General features: G+C 50.9%; 1 protein-coding gene across 1 annotated transcript; it reads left to right on the top strand.

Annotated features, from left to right (window-relative positions):
- Nucleotides 1-8,064: 8,064 nt before the first annotated feature.
- Nucleotides 8,065-11,411, top strand: Pla2g2e (phospholipase A2 group IIE). Its single transcript, XM_052715089.1, has 4 exons — nucleotides 8,065-8,104; nucleotides 9,294-9,432; nucleotides 9,589-9,695; nucleotides 11,269-11,411. Exons 1-4 carry the CDS (start codon nucleotides 8,065-8,067, stop codon nucleotides 11,409-11,411), a joined length of 429 nt encoding a protein of 142 aa, XP_052571049.1.
- The last annotated feature ends 4,457 nt before the right edge of the window (nucleotides 11,412-15,868 follow it).

Below are 15,868 nucleotides of genomic sequence, written 5' to 3'. Positions count from 1 at the left end.
GGATGCATGAGACCCTGACTCAAAACAACACAAACAAACAAAACTGAAAAATAAAGTAAAAACAATAACCACCCATCCCTTGCTACAACATGAAAGTCTACTTCCAGTTTACCTCTCTTCCCAATGCTTGAAAAAGTCTCCAGTGAAGTCATAGGGGCCATGTGCATCTTAACAATAAAAGCACTTAGAGGCCGGGCGGTGGTGGCGCACGCCTTTAATCCCAGCACTTGGGAGGCAGAGCCAGGCGGATCTCTGTGAGTTCGAGGCCAGCCTGGGCTACCAAGTGAGTCCCAGGAAAGGCGCAAAGCTACACAGAGAAACCCTGTCTCGAAAAACCAAAAAAAGAAAAAAAAAAAAAGCACTTAGAAATTTCTTTTCTTCTTCCACTAATGTGTTTGGGATCCCAATCCTGTGTCTTTTGTGAGGTGTCCTTTCTTCCATGGCCATCATTTATGAGCACAAGGAGCTCCTGGCTGTGGGGTACTCTGCGAGGCTGCCACGTGTCCATCAACACTGCAGAGTGACTGAGTGTGGTCTTTGGGTTTGTGCCTGTGGGATTTTAACCGACAGGCGTCACCCATCTCTGTTTGTGGAGGCTTTGTTCATCGTGGACACAACTCTCTAGCCACGATCTTTAAAGTGATAGTTAGATTTTGCTTTCAGTGCAACAAGGACCAACACCCCTTGATTTAGGGGAATTTAGTTTATCTTCAAAGTTGCAACATATGAAGTTATGCTACATTGCTATGGAAGCTTATATAGTGATTCCTATACCATGGCCACTTCTGGAGACATCTTTGCTTATTTTATTTTTGCTTTCCATTTAGAAAGCTTCTGCAATGAAGGTCACAGTCAACCTCCTGTTAACCCAGATCTGAAAGAGCATGTCACCTTACTAATGTATTCTTTATCATATATTCATGTGTGTTAGCCTGAGCATATCTACGTGCACCACCTACGTGCAGTACCTGAAAGGACCAGAAGAGGGCATTAGATCTCCGGGGAACTGAAGTTACAGGCAGCGTAGGCCACCCAGTGTGGGTGCTGGAACTGAACCCAGGTCCCCTGCAAGAGCAGCCAGTGCTCTTAGCTACTGAGCTATCTCTCCAGTCCCATCACCCAACTAATTTAGAAAAAATATTTCAACATACAGACTACAGAATTTCATCTCTACCTCTCCCATATCTCTTACAGCTGGGTAGTTAGTTAAAAATAAGCAGGGTTGGAGGTCCTTGAGGAAAAATCCCTCCCTCATAGTCAGCCTTGGGCCGCACCTCCTGTGTCCTGCTGCCACTCAGCCTAAAAGGAAATGCTGTAATTGCTTCTCCTTAGAGTTTGGGCTGCCATGGGAAGGGAGGGAGGGCATGTCACCACTGAGCTCTGTGGAGACACAACTGGGCCCTGTTCTCAGTTCCTTCATACTGGGTGAAACAGCAACTGTTGGGCAGCATTTAGTTCCATTGTGAGCAAAAATGCAGGGGCTGGTGACTGTGTTACATGCATGCAGACACCACCCTGTCCAGCACCACCCAGGAGACATGGGCAGATAATAACTCATTCCCAAAAGTTACAAAAGCCCCACCTACTTACCCCACTTACCAAAGTACATTGAGAACTCATGGGTATGTGAATGAAACTGACCAAACACACCTGACCAACAGAGGACAGGACACCCTCTTCTGGGTCCCACAAAAAGAACACCTAATACAACAATATCAACAATTCTGCCAATCTGTCATCCAGCTACCTGGTGTGTGTGTGTGTGTGTGTGTGTGTGTGTGTGTGTGTGTGTGTGTGTTAAAGAACCAATAGACAGGGAACCCCCCGAAACTGTCTCAGAGGCTTCAGCTTAGCACAAACAGTGGGTCCCTGATGCTTGACGTGGCCCAGTTCCAACTGCCATCTATCTGTATGTCCATCCATCTATCCCTTTGTCCATTCAGACAGTCTGCAACTCACCTCCATGCTCCCACGCCTCTGCAGTTAGCATCAACCCCTGTTGATCAGGTTTGGTCAGACCCAGCAACTCGGGACCCCAGGTCAGCTCTGCCTATCTCCTAGAAGTTCTCCACGTAGACATGTTAATATCGATCATCCTCCTGCAGTGATTCTGGATCTCCATCAGATTTCTGCCTCTGCCTCTAGTAAGGCCTCTTTCTGTAACATATTTACATATATATATGTGTATGTGTGTGTGTGTGTGTGTATTTATAGCATATATGTAATATACCTATTAGTACACACATGCACACATACATATTCAACTGTGAAGCATGTGCTGTGTGTTCTGAGTTAATATTGGTTACTAAGATTATAATAAAAGGACCTGTGATTGCCAGCAGCCATGCTTTCTAGGGAAATCAGGACTACTTGGTAAACTACAGCCAGTGAAACCAGTGAGGCCTGTAAATTTACTGTTATTCAACAAATCCAGACATTATGGAAAGATCTAGATGTGCCCATCTATGTTTCTAGTGGACCATGCTCATGACAGTTACCCTAAAATTTAAATTTCAAAGTCCATGTGAAGGGACAGCTACAGATTGCAGACAAGAGGGAGGATAGTGAAGCGGCAGGGCTTTGCTGAGACCCGTTCAGGGAAGACCGTATCATCCCAGTAAATCCCAACTTTGTGTGCGTGCATATGAACACACGCACTCACACGCACAGGCGCTTGCACACACCCGCTTCACTGTGCTGGCACACATAGAGGTCAGAGTTGACGTGATGTTTCCTTCAACAGCTCTCTCTCTCACGTTAATTTTTGAGACAGGGCCAGTCTCTCACTGAACCTGGAGCTCACCAGTTCCCAATGCTGGGGTCACAGACACACGCCTCCACACTTGCATGTAAGAGAGTGCTAAGAACCCAAACTCTGGTCCCTGTGCTCAGCAACCAGTTTGCTCTTGAGCCATCACCCAGTCCTATGCATTATGTATTTAATTTCTGTCTTTCTTAATTCATTTAGATCTGTTCTGTGGTGGGCCAGTGGTGGCACACGCCTTTATTCCCACCACTTGGGAGGCAGAGGCAGGTGGATCTCTGTGAGTCTGAGGCCAACCTGGTCTACAAAGCAAGTTCCAAGACAGCCAGGGCTACACAGAGAAACCCTGTCTCAAAAAATCAAAAAAACAAAAAAACAAAAACAAACAAACAAAACCATTCTGTGGTGTGATTTTCTTATTGGAAGAATAGGATGTGAACTGTACGCATCTCTGACCCTGGGTGGAGTCATGACTTTCTGAACTGTCAGGAAGATCGTGAGATTACCATCTGGCAGGAGGCTTTTAGATGAAGAACAAGGACAGGTCATTGTCTCCTCCCTTAAGAGTTAACTCCAATAGGCCTGTCAATCACCAAGAGAGAAGACACTGCTAAGGAAGCAGGCCTGTGCTAGTGACTTTGGATCGGAGATCAATGAGCTTGCTGTTCTCGAAAAGGACCTGAATGTGGTTCCCAGAGCCCACACCAATCAGTTCACAACCTCCCATGATTCTAGCTTCAGGGGACCTGATGCCTTCTTCTGGCCTCTGTGGGCACTGCACCCTGCACATAAACCCCCACAGAAACACACATACATATGCGTATGCATATAGTTAAAAATAAACTCCCTAAGGAAAAGAAAAGAGCATAAAATCGACCTAAACATGTAGGCCAGAACAGTGGTCTGGTGCTGTGACCATTGTCCACTCACTCTCCAGAACAGTGTCAGTCTCTCCAGTGGCCCTTTGATCACCGTCCAACCTGGAGTTAAGGTGGTTGTGAGCCACTCAGCATGAGTGTTGGGAACCAAATTTGGGCTCTCTAGAACAGCAAATTCTCTAAACTGCTGAGCTGCCTCTCCAGCTCCCTCTCATACTGTTTTTGTTTGAGGTCGTGGGGGCTCAAAAGCCCAGGACTGTTTACCTGCTACACAAGTACACTACCACTGAGCTCCATCACTCACCCAGCGTTTACATCGTATTTACCCAGTGCTAGTCAGCATTTACATCACCTCTTGCTGGCACTTCTTCCCATGCTCACCATTTCCCTTTGAATAAAAGAATTCAGATTTTCAGGGGCTTGATTGGCAAGGTGCCATTCTTGGTATTTTGACTTCTTGGGTGTTACTTACATATCTCCCAAAACTTACCAGAGGGATATGTGGATTGAAACCTAGGGCTTACAGAAAATGTTTCCAGAGGGGTTAGAGAGCCAGCTCCATGGTTGAGTGTTTGGTTCCCAACACCCACACTGGATAGCTCACAACCACATATAACTCCAGCTGGGCCCTGAAGGACAAGCCAACCAGCTTTCATCCGCTGCCCACTGCAACAAGCATGGAGCCAAGTTGAGTCCATAGAACAAAGCCGAAGACTTCTGAGGACTGGAGAGGGTTGGCCTTATCTGTTTTCTCCAACAGCGAGGAGGAAGCCAGAGGCCCTTCGACACATGCGACTGTTTTCCAACCATAGAAGTCAGCTTAAACACCAGAATGATGCTGAGAAGGAACAGGGGAGAAAGAACGGAAACGCATATAGAACGTGTTCCATGATCCAAGCAGGCCTGAAGGGTCCCATACTTCCAGAATTGTCACAGGCCGTGACTAGCAGGGACCCCCCCCCCTTTCTTTCTCTCTCCAGTGTATCCCCAGCATAGAGTAGGTTCTCAGTTTAGTTTATCAACTGAAGAAACATGAATAAGATCACCATGCTGTGATGGCTCATCTTCATCATCACCTTGACAGGATTTACCGTCACCATGGAAACACTTCTGGGTATATCTCGGGAGAAACTTTCAGAAAGCTTTAACTGAGGAGGGAAGACCCACCCTGAATGTGGCTGTCACCATTCCAAGGTCTGGGATGAACAGGAAGGAGAAATGGAGCTGAGCGCCAGCCTCCACCTCCCTCTGCTTCCTGACTGGAGACGCGATGTGAGCAGCTGCTTCACCCTTCTGTCCCACCCCTTCCTGCCATGACGGACTGTGCACCCTCGAACTGTGACTCAGAACAGACCCTTCCCCAGTTAAGTGGCTCTCTTCAGGCATCGTGTCACAGCAACCAGGAAGGTGACTGACACAGCCGCTTTGTTCAGAGGGCTCCACCAGGTCCTTAGGACTCTAGGAAACACCAGAAGCCTGTGGCAGGCAGTGAAGGGCAACCGTGGGCTCGCAGCACAGTGCTCACGGCTCTGAAGGAAATGAATAAACTGTAGTCTTTGATTTGATGATTGCACTGACTTCTGAGCTAAAAGAGGGGTGTGTGTGTGTGTGTGTGTGTGTGTGTGTGTGTGTGTGTGTGTGTGTGTGTGTGTTGTGCACATGTACTTTCAGGTATACACACCCATGAATGTGCATGAAGAGGCCAGAGGAGGCCAAGTGTCAACTCTACCACTCTCTACCTAACTCTCTTGAGACAGGCTCTGTCACTGAAGCTGGAGCCAGGCTGGCAGTCAGCCAGCCTCAGCAATCCTCCTGTCTCTACCTCCCACTGAGGTTACAGGCGTGTACAGCACACTTGACTTTTTATGTGGATGCTGGGGATTTGAACCCGGGTCCTCCTGTTCATGCAGCAAGCACTCTTGCCAACTGAGTCATCTCCCTAAACCCCCTATTCCTTTTTATGTTTTTAGACATGTAGCCCAAGCTGGCCTTGAACTCCTATACATCCAAAGATGAATGTCGGCTTTGGATCCTCTTGTCTCTGCCTCCTGAACCTCCTGCTGGGGTTCCCTATGTGCTCCCAAAACCCAGTTCATGCAGAACAGGTGACCAAAGTCAGAGCTTCGCATTCGCCAGGCAGGCATGGTACCAACCTGGCTGCATCTACAGCCCCACCAAAGAGGAGGACTTATCCCCCTGTACCTCACCCCTCCCACACTCTGTGAAGTAGGTCCCAAGTGGTCCAGTGGTCCCAAGAAACGCTGGACACACAGGCTGCTGTGTGCCTCTCCCCGGCGGAGTGAGCGCCTTCAACTCCCCACAAGACATTGTCTCCTCTGGACTCAGGAGGGGGAGAGAAAGAGGGACGAGAGAGGGGCACCCAATACTGCCCCTAGGGGACAAGGCTGCCCATAAAAGGCCTTTCTGTCTTATTTCCTTTTCACCCGGCGTATAGCCCTAAGAGGTCAGTCTAATTATTTCCGTTTTTATAGATGATGACGCTGGGCTCAGAGAGGTGATAAAACTAGCTAATGTTGCTCAGCTCCTAAGGGAAGGTGCTATCATTCAAGCCCTGGCCTTACTGTAATTTCTGCCACATTGTACCAGAGGTGTGAGGCCCTCACACCAACCCAGCCAGGATGTCTGAACCCCTGCAAGTTCCGCCTCCACCAGCACTTCAGTGGGGAGCCTCCTCCAGGCAGGCAGCCCAGATTTCCCCACCACAGGTACAGAGCTGTGGCAACTTTCAGGGTCACCAACTTGCCCCGGGCCAGGATTCAAAATGGATCACAAAAACAACTTTCTCAGAACCAGGCTCTTCTCCTGCTTCGGCCCTGCTAAAGACCATGCTTCTTGGGGACGAAAGCGATGTCAGCCTGTTGTAAGGAGGTAGCTCGTCCAGTGACTCATGGTTTGAGGCCTCATGACCCAGGCCAGAAGCGAGGGACTGCCAGGAGAGCCCTCATTAAAATCAAAAGGACATGGCACGAAAGGGGACCAGTCTTAGTAAACTGTGACTCACAGCTGCAGGGCAGGTGGACTCATCTCTGGTCCCCATCACTTCTGCAGCAGGGACAGAGCACCCAGGGGCCGGGAGGGGGTGGGGGTTGGGGAGGATGGGGGTGAGGGTGGGGGTGGGGATAGTAGCAGGAAGTGGATGGGCAGGGCTGGAGGTGGGGCTGCTGCCCTGGGCCCTGTCTTGTTTACAGGGCTTTGCTCCTGTGTTCAAAACCTTTCTTCCCAAATCACACAGCCCAGGGAGCCCTCTCCTCCTGACTCTATGGAGATGCTCCCCGAGGCCTGGGGCCTCTGGCCCAGGGTGTCTGGATTCCTTCTCTTGAGGCCCAGGCAAGGCCAGGGAGAGAAGACAGACTCAGCCCCTTAAGGAGCAGCTGAGGCTTGACGTTGTGGAGAGCGGTCTTTGGTCATGCGCCCTAGTCACTTCCCCAGACTGAAAGTATAGGAAGATAGGTTTTATAATCGTGGTAATATAAAGTCAAACATAGTCCGGGCCGTATTATACTAATTTTTTGGATTTTATAATAAGTCATGTCCTGAGAAGCACTGTGCTCCCCCACAAGGGGCTAAGTTGGCTTTGGGTAAGTCCTTTGGGGTTGCCTGGGTCCACATTGTGGCTCCCCATTTACTGAGGTGTGTGGATCTGTTCCCTCCTCTGTGACAGGGGAATAATGGAAGCCCAAGTCATTTGGGGCTACTGAGGGCATTGCTCTGGCCTTATTTATGAGTGACTCACCTGAGACCCTGTACATGCTCAGTGAGGCCTAGTTCTCCTGAAGGAGGTGAGGCAGGATACCTCTGTCTCTGTAACATGGACAGGAACACTGGTGTCCCAAGCAGGGGTAAAGAAAGGCCTTGTGATCGGGATGGACTCAGAAGGCCCCGAGTGTTGAGCGAAGCTGATGGTCAGGTTATCTCAGTCAGGGAAGGATGAGGAGGGGGCACTTCTGCCATGGAATGGGACAGACTTGGTGCTTGGCCCTGTGAGAACTTCAGTGTGTCCACCACACTGGGTCTCATCCACTGAGTCGGTTTACACGGAATGGGTGCAATACCAAGCACGGGAAAACAGGACACAGTCACCGGGAGCAAGGATTACAATTTTGAAACGTGGGGGTCCGGGAGGTGGGAAGGAAGAAAGATGACCACAAGACTACCCCACCCCTGTTCCCACACCCCCTTGGAGGCAGAGTCCCAAGGGCACTAGCTGGCCCCTCCCCTGGGAACTTGGCCAAAGTGTCAAAGCTGGAAGAATTATTGCATCACTGGGCACTCAAGGGTTAATGACGGGGAGTGGGCAGGACCTGTGTATTTAACTAATTGGGAGGTGGCCTGAGATCAGAGGCCCCTGGCACTTCCCTCCACCGCAGCAGGCTCCCGTGCCCCCTGCTTACCTTCCCTAGGATGAAACCTCCCCTTGCCCTGACCTTCCTTTGCCTCCTGGGTAAGTGACCTTCATGACCTCCCCGCTTCCCAGTCCATCTGGCAATAAGAAGCTCTCTGGATGCCTGAGCATGGCCCTGCAGAGGGCATCATGGGTACCAAGTGCTAGAGGCCACCTGCCTTCCCACCAGCCACCTGGTGGCCCTGAGGCATGTGCTGCCTGAGCTAGCACTGACTGGAGGGGGCGGGGGTGCTGAGGAGAATGCAGTGGGAAAGGGAGTGGGGGCCATGGCATCCCCACTGTGGATGGGCACCTCCCCACAGCTCAATCAGAAGGGTGTGGAGGAATTTGGGGAGGTCCATAGAGGTGGCTAAGGAAACAGGCACAGGGGGTAGGTGATGAGCTCTTTGTGGGGAGCAGAGTGCTGCTGGGGAGACCAGGCTGAGGTGTGGGGCAATTAAGATTTCTCTGAGAAAGATGTAAAGAGTCAGTGGAGAGCCCCGACAGCATGAGCAGGTGGAGGGGAGTGAGGAGCACCAGGTGGGCAGGAGACTGCAAAGACAGGCAAGCATGAGGACCAGAGTTCGAATCCCCAAGACCCATATAAAAGCTAGGCATTGTGGCATACATCTGTAACCCCAGTGCTGGGGGACAGAGATAGGCAGATCCTCTTGGCTTGCTGGCTAGGCAGTCTAACCAAACAGGCAACGTCTAGATTCATGGAGCGATTCCAGCTCAAAAAATAAGGTGTGAAGTAATAAAGACATTTGATACCAGCCGGGTTGTGGTGGTGGCACACACCTTTAATCCCAGCACTCGGGAGGCAGAGGTAGGCAGATCTCTGTGAGTTCAAGGCCAACCTGGTCTACAGAGTGAGTTCCAGGACAGACAGGGCTACGCAGAGAAACCCTGCCTTGAAAAAAAAAAAAAGACATCTGATACCAAGCACTGGCCTCCGTGGATATGCACATATGGGTCACACACACACACGCACACACACACACGCACACGCACACACACACGGTGAGGGGAGAGGGAATGACAGGGGTGGACCTAGGGGATTGAAGCTCGCCATTGGGGTGTTGCTATCAGTATCATAGTTATTGTTATTGATAGCTGGATGCTTTGAAGCTTAACTGAATAGTTGGGGAAGTGTCTAGAGTCAGATCTGAAGGCTTCATGATGGGGCCTTGGATGAGATGCTCACTGGCCCTGGAGGACCTTATGGCCTCTGCCTCCTCTTCGGCAGTGTCCCCAACCAGCGGGAACCTGGTCCAGTTTGGAGTGATGATCGAGAGGATCACGGGGAAGTCTGCACTGCAGTATAACGACTATGGCTGCTACTGTGGTGTCGGCGGTTCCAACTGGCCAGTGGACCAGACCGACTGGTGAGCAGGAGGAGGAAGGAGGGGGGAGGTGGGGAGGCAGCCTGCCAGGAAGGAGGCGCCGGGGGCACCTCGGCCAAAGGGATTTGAGTCCTGGGACCCCGGCAGCGCCTGCTTCCAGCCCCGTCCAGCCCCTCTAGGTTAACTATGACCTCACAGGTGCTGCCACGCCCATGACTGCTGCTATGGTCGCCTGAAGAAGCTGGGCTGTGAGCCCAAGCTGGAAAAGTACCTCTTCTCTGTTGGGCGGGACACCATCTCCTGTGGTAGGTGGCCAACCCTGGAATGAGCCAGACACCCACCGGGTAGGCAGGAGTCCCTCCAGCTAGGTCCTTGTCACAGGGCTAGACCCATGAGGCCTCCCATCATCACATAAGAGCGGCGACGCTTGTCCATCTGTTCCTATTCTTACCGGGCATCTGGGCCCCACGGTGGTGTGACCCACCAATGTAGCCCGTGCCCTGCCTCAGTCTCTGGGAGGTGAGCAGAGAGGACTGAGTCGAGCCACACTTGGAGCTGGATTCACACAACCTTCCCCTGGGAGGGGCCAGGAGGAACCTTGACTCTGGACAGCGGGCCCTGTCCTCACAAGCTGTTCCCTCCTACTGGGGCTGCGGGGCTGGGCCCACCTCCTCCTCATTGCCAAGTTCAATGCCCATTCGGCCCTGTTAGCTTTCCTCTGAGCCTCAGCTGGGGAGATAGCCAAGCGCAGGAACGCCCAAAGGTTCCTGGAATCAGAGGTTCCAACTTTCTTCCCAGTGCAAAGTCAGGATGGTTCAGAGCCTGGTGGATGTGGGATGCAGGGAAGGACCCAGACAGTCCAAGGAATGGGCTCAGCACAGAACTCAGAGTCTGTGCCCAAGTGAGCCAAGACCAGCATCACTGAGGCCGAGTTGGCTCGGACAGTCTCGAACCTGCAGGGGATGATCCCTCAGCAGGGCAGCTGAGTCCTTGTCAGGCAAGGGTGGGCTAGACCCCAGGTGAGACGGTGCTGAAAGGATGTTAGCTGAGGAGTCAGGTGGAGAGGTCACGTACTTTGCCTTGTGCCCACCATGGTCCTTTGAGCCTGTATGAGTCCTTGCCTCTTATACTGAGACGGCCACGCCCATCTCCCCAGCCGCCCACTGTCAGGGACCTCAGAGCCCAGTCCTCTCAGAGTCCTGCTGAAACAGCAGGTGTGGACAGAATCCTGAAGAATGTTCATCTTTGAGGGGGAAATGAGGCACCAGACCCTTCTAGACAGGGAGGTGGATTCTTGGGGACTGAAGAGCCAGAGCCACTCTGGGCAGAAACAGACACTCACAATGGATTGAAATAAGGCTTCTAGGCAACTGGGGCCTGCCATGCTGACACCATCTGGCTCTGGGGGGAGGTGGGGGGGTGGGGCAGTCTGATGCTCAGGCTAGGTGCAGGTTCTGTCTCCTCTGACAGAGGCAGGCCGAAGCCCTGAGAAGGTCCTAGCATTAGTCTAATAGCCTCCAGCCTGGACATGGACCGTCACTAATCATGTCCTCACATAGGGGAGGGATGTTATGGCCCTGGCCAGAGGAAGAGGAGAGGTTGTGAAGCTGGTGTCCTCTCAAGGCAGGAGAGGATTAATGCCATGTGAGAGGAAAACCCTAGGGCAAATTTTGGCTTTTTTAGTGTCCTGGGCCTGGCCAGCCAGTCCCCACCCAGTCCTTAATTGGCAAAAGTGTGGGACATCCCCTTGAGTGTGGGCTTCCACAGGAAGTGGGAAAGTGGCTGAGGCTGGGGCTGGGGACCTGGACCACAGAGTAGCCAGTGGCTGAGGGCCAGAGCCTCCATCCCAGTCCCCGGCTTGTTTGTCTTCCGCTCTAGCTGGTAGGAGCACTTGCCAGCGGCAGACCTGTGAGTGCGACAGAAGGGCTGCCCTCTGCTTCCGCCACAACCTGGGCACGTACAACCGCAAGTATGCCCACTACCCCAACAAGCTGTGCACCGGGCCCACCCCACCCTGCTGAGGCCCCACTCGTCTCCCTAACCGCCCCAGGTGGCTGCCGTCCCAGGCCCGGAGAAGCTTGGAACCCAAATCGCTCTCCTGCAAACCCGACCCTCCCCTCAGAGCTCACAGGCCCGGGCCTCTGGGACCACACCTGTTCCCCAGGATCAGCTAAAGGAGGCACAGGACCCTTTAGCACACACAAGACCAGCTAAGTCTCCCCGGCACCTCGGTTCCCTCTTCTGAACAAGAGAATTATATTTCCCTGCAAGTCTAACGTTTTTCCATTGCCTTCCCAGAATTTAGATGGTAGTTTCCTTCGCTCACTCGTCCATCCATTCAGTCAGTCATTGTTGAGCACCTGGCCTGGGCCAGCACAATGCTAAGCACTGCCGTGCAATAGGGACAGATGGGACATGGTGGCTCCTGCCTGCATGTGAATCCTTTGTTTTCTACAGCAGTAAGTTCCCATGCTTCCATGCTTCTCAGTCCACGGCCTGAAACTCGCTATGTGGACCAGTCTGACCCTGAAACCACAGAGACCCACCTGCCTCTGCCTCCTGAGGGTTGGGATGAAAGGTGTGCGTCACTACACCTGGGATAGGCTCCTTTTTTTTTTGTCTACAGTCTTATCCAAGACTGTCATGTTTTTCTCTGGAAGGAACATTTCTGGCCAAATGGCTTACTAGGAGAAGCATAAAAAAATGCTAACCTAAAAATACTGTCCCCATTGTCATCAGTCCTCAAAACGCCCCCACCAGCAAGGACTGATTTAGAAAGTTGCCTTAGATCCATCTTGCCCAACTCTCACTTAAAAAAAAAAAAAAAAAAAAAAAAAACTTAAAACTTTTGTTTGTTTGTTTTTTGGTTTTTGTTTTTGGAGGCAGGGACTCATGTAGCCCAGGCTGGCTTTAAACTTGCTATGTAGTCAACAATAACCATGAACTTCTGATCCTTCTGCCTCTACCTCCTAACTGCTAGGATTACATGCATGAACGATCACAGTGGTTTTACGAAGTGCTGGGGATGGAACCCCAGGCTTCATGCATGCTAAGCAAACACTCTATCAACTGGGCCACATCTCTAGTCCAGTCCTTTTTTTGACGGATGGGTATCTGAGGGCCAGAGAGCACACACTCTTCCCAAGAGGTGTTGTCTCCAGGTCGTCCCCTGCTTCAAGAAGTTGGCACCAGCTACCTCATCATCCCAGTCTGGTGTGGCTGTGTTGATCGGACCTAACAGAGGCCAAGTCCAGATGTCCAGGCAGGTCAGGTGAGCACACACAGCTGACTCAGGCTCCTAACAGCAAGAAGAGAGAGGAGTTCACCCCGCTGGGCCCTCTAAAGGATTCCCAGCGGGAGAGGCCTGCCGCTACTCCAGAAGCAAGGTGCTCAGGCAGATTTTACTCCCAGCTACAGCTGTGATACCTCCACCGTCTGTAGCAAGTGGGCAGTAGCCTAGGGTTACTCGAGAAGAGCCTGCTCCATCGCACAAAGCCGCGTAAACACTGCACAGGGCGAGTCTCACAGGGGACACTGGATAAAAAACATCCACTCCCTTTGTCCTTTTCATGGTACAACACGATCTCTGCCAGCGTGACATCAAAGGGATGCGTCATCGGGGAACTTTGAAGGTGACGCATCTCATTGCTTGAAAAGACAGAGGTGGGTGGCAGGTGTGTCTGTTGTAACCGACTCAAACCGCCGGGGAAACAAGGCCTTAAAGCAAAAGTGGCTGGTGAGAGATGCCAGCCTGACTGACCCTCATTCCGCAAAAAGTGTGGTCCCACAGCGCCCTCTGGTGTCCATCGTTTAGATGGTTAGGAAAACTATCTGGTTTATGCCGGCCGGGGTTTCCTAACCTTTATCAGGCGGGCAAAGTGCATGCTGGGCTGGTGATGCTCTCAACAGTTAATATGCCGAGAGACCACCGAAGGCGGCCTCACCACCGCCATAGGAGGTGGATGGACCTAATGAAATGGGGAAGTCCAGCAATGGAGGTTGCAGGGTGCCATTCGGGCGGGAAGGCCAGAGGCTATTTCTGGGCATGGGTTGATTTGAGGTACAATGGGATGTTCTTGACGGATTGTATAACTATCCTATCCCATAAGTGAGAGACGTGGAAACAAGACTCCTGAGTGAGCAGCCTGCAGTGACCCAGCCGTGACCTTAGACCAGGCCGAGAGCCTGTGGGCCATAGGGCCTTTCTGTTTGCCCAGGTCTCAATAAATATTCAATGAGTGAGTCGAGGAATCTGTATAGATCCTATTTGCATGTGTGTGACCTCGGTACAAACACTGGACACCGGAGCTCAAGACTTGTGGAAATGGCTGGCAAAAAAACAAAACAAAACAAAAACAAACCCTGAACTTAATTCAAGTACACACCTGTGTCCTTCCACTTCCCAGAAGCAGATTCTAGGGCAGTGGTTCTCAACCTGTGGGTCGCGGCCCCTTGGGGGTTGCATATCGGATTCATTATGGTTCATAACAGTAGCAAAATTACAGTTAGGAAGTAGCCATCAAAATAATTTTATGGTCGGAGTCAGGACCACATGAGGAACTATATTAAAGAGTCACAGCATTAGGAAGGTTGAGAATTATTGCCCTAGGCCCTTGATGCTCAAGGAGGCTGATGGACAGACATCAGCAGCAGCTGCAAGCAGTGACAGTGGCAGCCACATGGTTATCGATGTCAGCCCTGGTGCCAGGCCTGCGGTAGCAGAGTCAATAGGTTAATAGGACCCTCAGGTGTGTAGGAAACCTAGGAGCTGCCAACTGTCACAACCTAAGTGTCGGCATGAGTAAGATGGAATAGCACAACAAACCTGTGCTAAGGTTTAGTTAAATATATATGAAGTACATTTATATGCCTACCATATAAACAGGCACTTGTGTCCTAAGAACTGATGGCTGTTAGAATAGCAATGCTACATAACATTAAGCAGTTGGCATTCACGGAATAGCCCTTGAGTGCTTTATGTGAACTCACTGGATGGATGCATGCATGGATGGATGAATGCAAGGATGGATGGATGCATGGATGGATGAATGCAAGGATGGATGGATGCATGGATGAATGGATGCATGCATGGATGGATGGATATGTAGGTGGATGGATGGGGAGGTACATGAATGTGGGGGGAGTGAATGAATGGATGGGTGGGTGATGGATAGATGCATACATATGTGGGGGTGAGGAGATGAGTTAATAGATAAACAGATACATGGACAGATGGACACATAGATGCATGCATGTGTGCATGGATGAGTGGGTGGGTGGACAGATGGATCCATGGAGGATGGGTGGATCCATGTTTGTGTTGTGGTAGGGGTCTCTGAGAGCCAGGGAAAAGAAAAGCAAAAAAAAAAAAGTCACATGGGCTGCTCAATGTCCTTGAATATACATAAACTTGACATTTCTCCTGCACCCCTCGCCTTGCTTAGTAAGCCTTCCCAGAGACCTTGAAGATCAGAGAGACTGCCATGTGGTTTAGTCTCTGCCAAATGCTTATGTGAGACCTTGTGTGGTGGTCTGAAAGAAAATGGCTCCCAAAGGGAATGACACTATTAGGAGGTGTGGCCTTGTTGGAGGAAGTGTGTCACTGTGGGGTTGGGCTTTGAGGTCTCCTGTGCTCAAGTTACACCCAATGAGACAGGCCACTTCCTGTTGCCTGCAAGATGTAGGGCTCTCAGCTTCTTCTCCAGCACCATGTCTGCCTGCATGCCACCATGATGATGGATTAAATCTCTGAACTATAAGCAAGCCACCAAAATTAAATGTTTAACTTTATAGGAGTTGCCGTGGTCATGGTGTCTCTTCACAGCAACAGAAACTCTAACTGAGACAGAAGTTGGTACCAGGGACTAGGGTATTGCAGTGATAGGCCTGACCATGTGTTTGTTTGGAGGGATTTGGACTTTGGTACTTTGGGGTAGTACTTTAAGTGCTATTTAATGGGCCATACCAGCAAAGGCATGGAAGACAGCGGTGCTAAGAGTGATTTGAACTATGGGGGGCTGGCTCAAGAGGTTTCAGAGGAGAAGAATTTTAGTATGTTACCTAGAGATCATTCTTGTGACATTTTGGTTAAGAAAGTGGCTGCCTTTTGCCCTTGTCTGGAGAGTCTGTGTTAATCCCACTGATTGAGAATAAGACCACTACCACAGTTTAAAAGCCAAATTTGAAGCAAACTTTAATACTGGCCAGGTAGATGGAATCTGGCCAGGTCCATATCCAGGTTCCTGGGAAATGGCCCAGATTCACAGTTTGCAGAGGTTTAGAAAGAAACCCATAATTCATTGCATTTCCCATCAGGTCCAATTAGGGGCAAGCATATATCCTGATGTACCTCTAGACTACATCCAATCAGGGGCAAGTGTACATCCTGATGTATTTTCTGCCTATGAACTTCCTATCCACATGTGACCATGTGCAGATGGGTCAAAAAACTTGTTCAGGGGAGTGAAAACGTGTGACT

This window comes from Peromyscus californicus, unplaced genomic scaffold (genome assembly GCF_007827085.1).
Source record: "Peromyscus californicus insignis strain IS unplaced genomic scaffold, ASM782708v3 Scaffold_5__1_contigs__length_169319896, whole genome shotgun sequence".
NCBI classification, from domain to species: domain Eukaryota; kingdom Metazoa; phylum Chordata; class Mammalia; order Rodentia; family Cricetidae; genus Peromyscus; species Peromyscus californicus.
The sequence above is the reverse complement of the archived record's forward strand: the minus strand, read 5'-3'. Positions and strand labels throughout refer to the sequence as shown.

Bases quoted from the DNA above. Each gene is read 5' to 3' on its own strand.
- Pla2g2e (XM_052715089.1), top strand. From the start codon at position 8,065: ATGAAACCTCCCCTTGCCCTGACCTTCCTTTGCCTCCTGG. The intron at 8,105-9,293 runs GTAAGTGACCTT...CCTCTTCGGCAG, and splicing joins GACCTTCCTTTGCCTCCTGG to TGTCCCCAACCAGCGGGAAC. The intron at 9,433-9,588 runs GTGAGCAGGAGG...ATGACCTCACAG, and splicing joins CCAGTGGACCAGACCGACTG to GTGCTGCCACGCCCATGACT.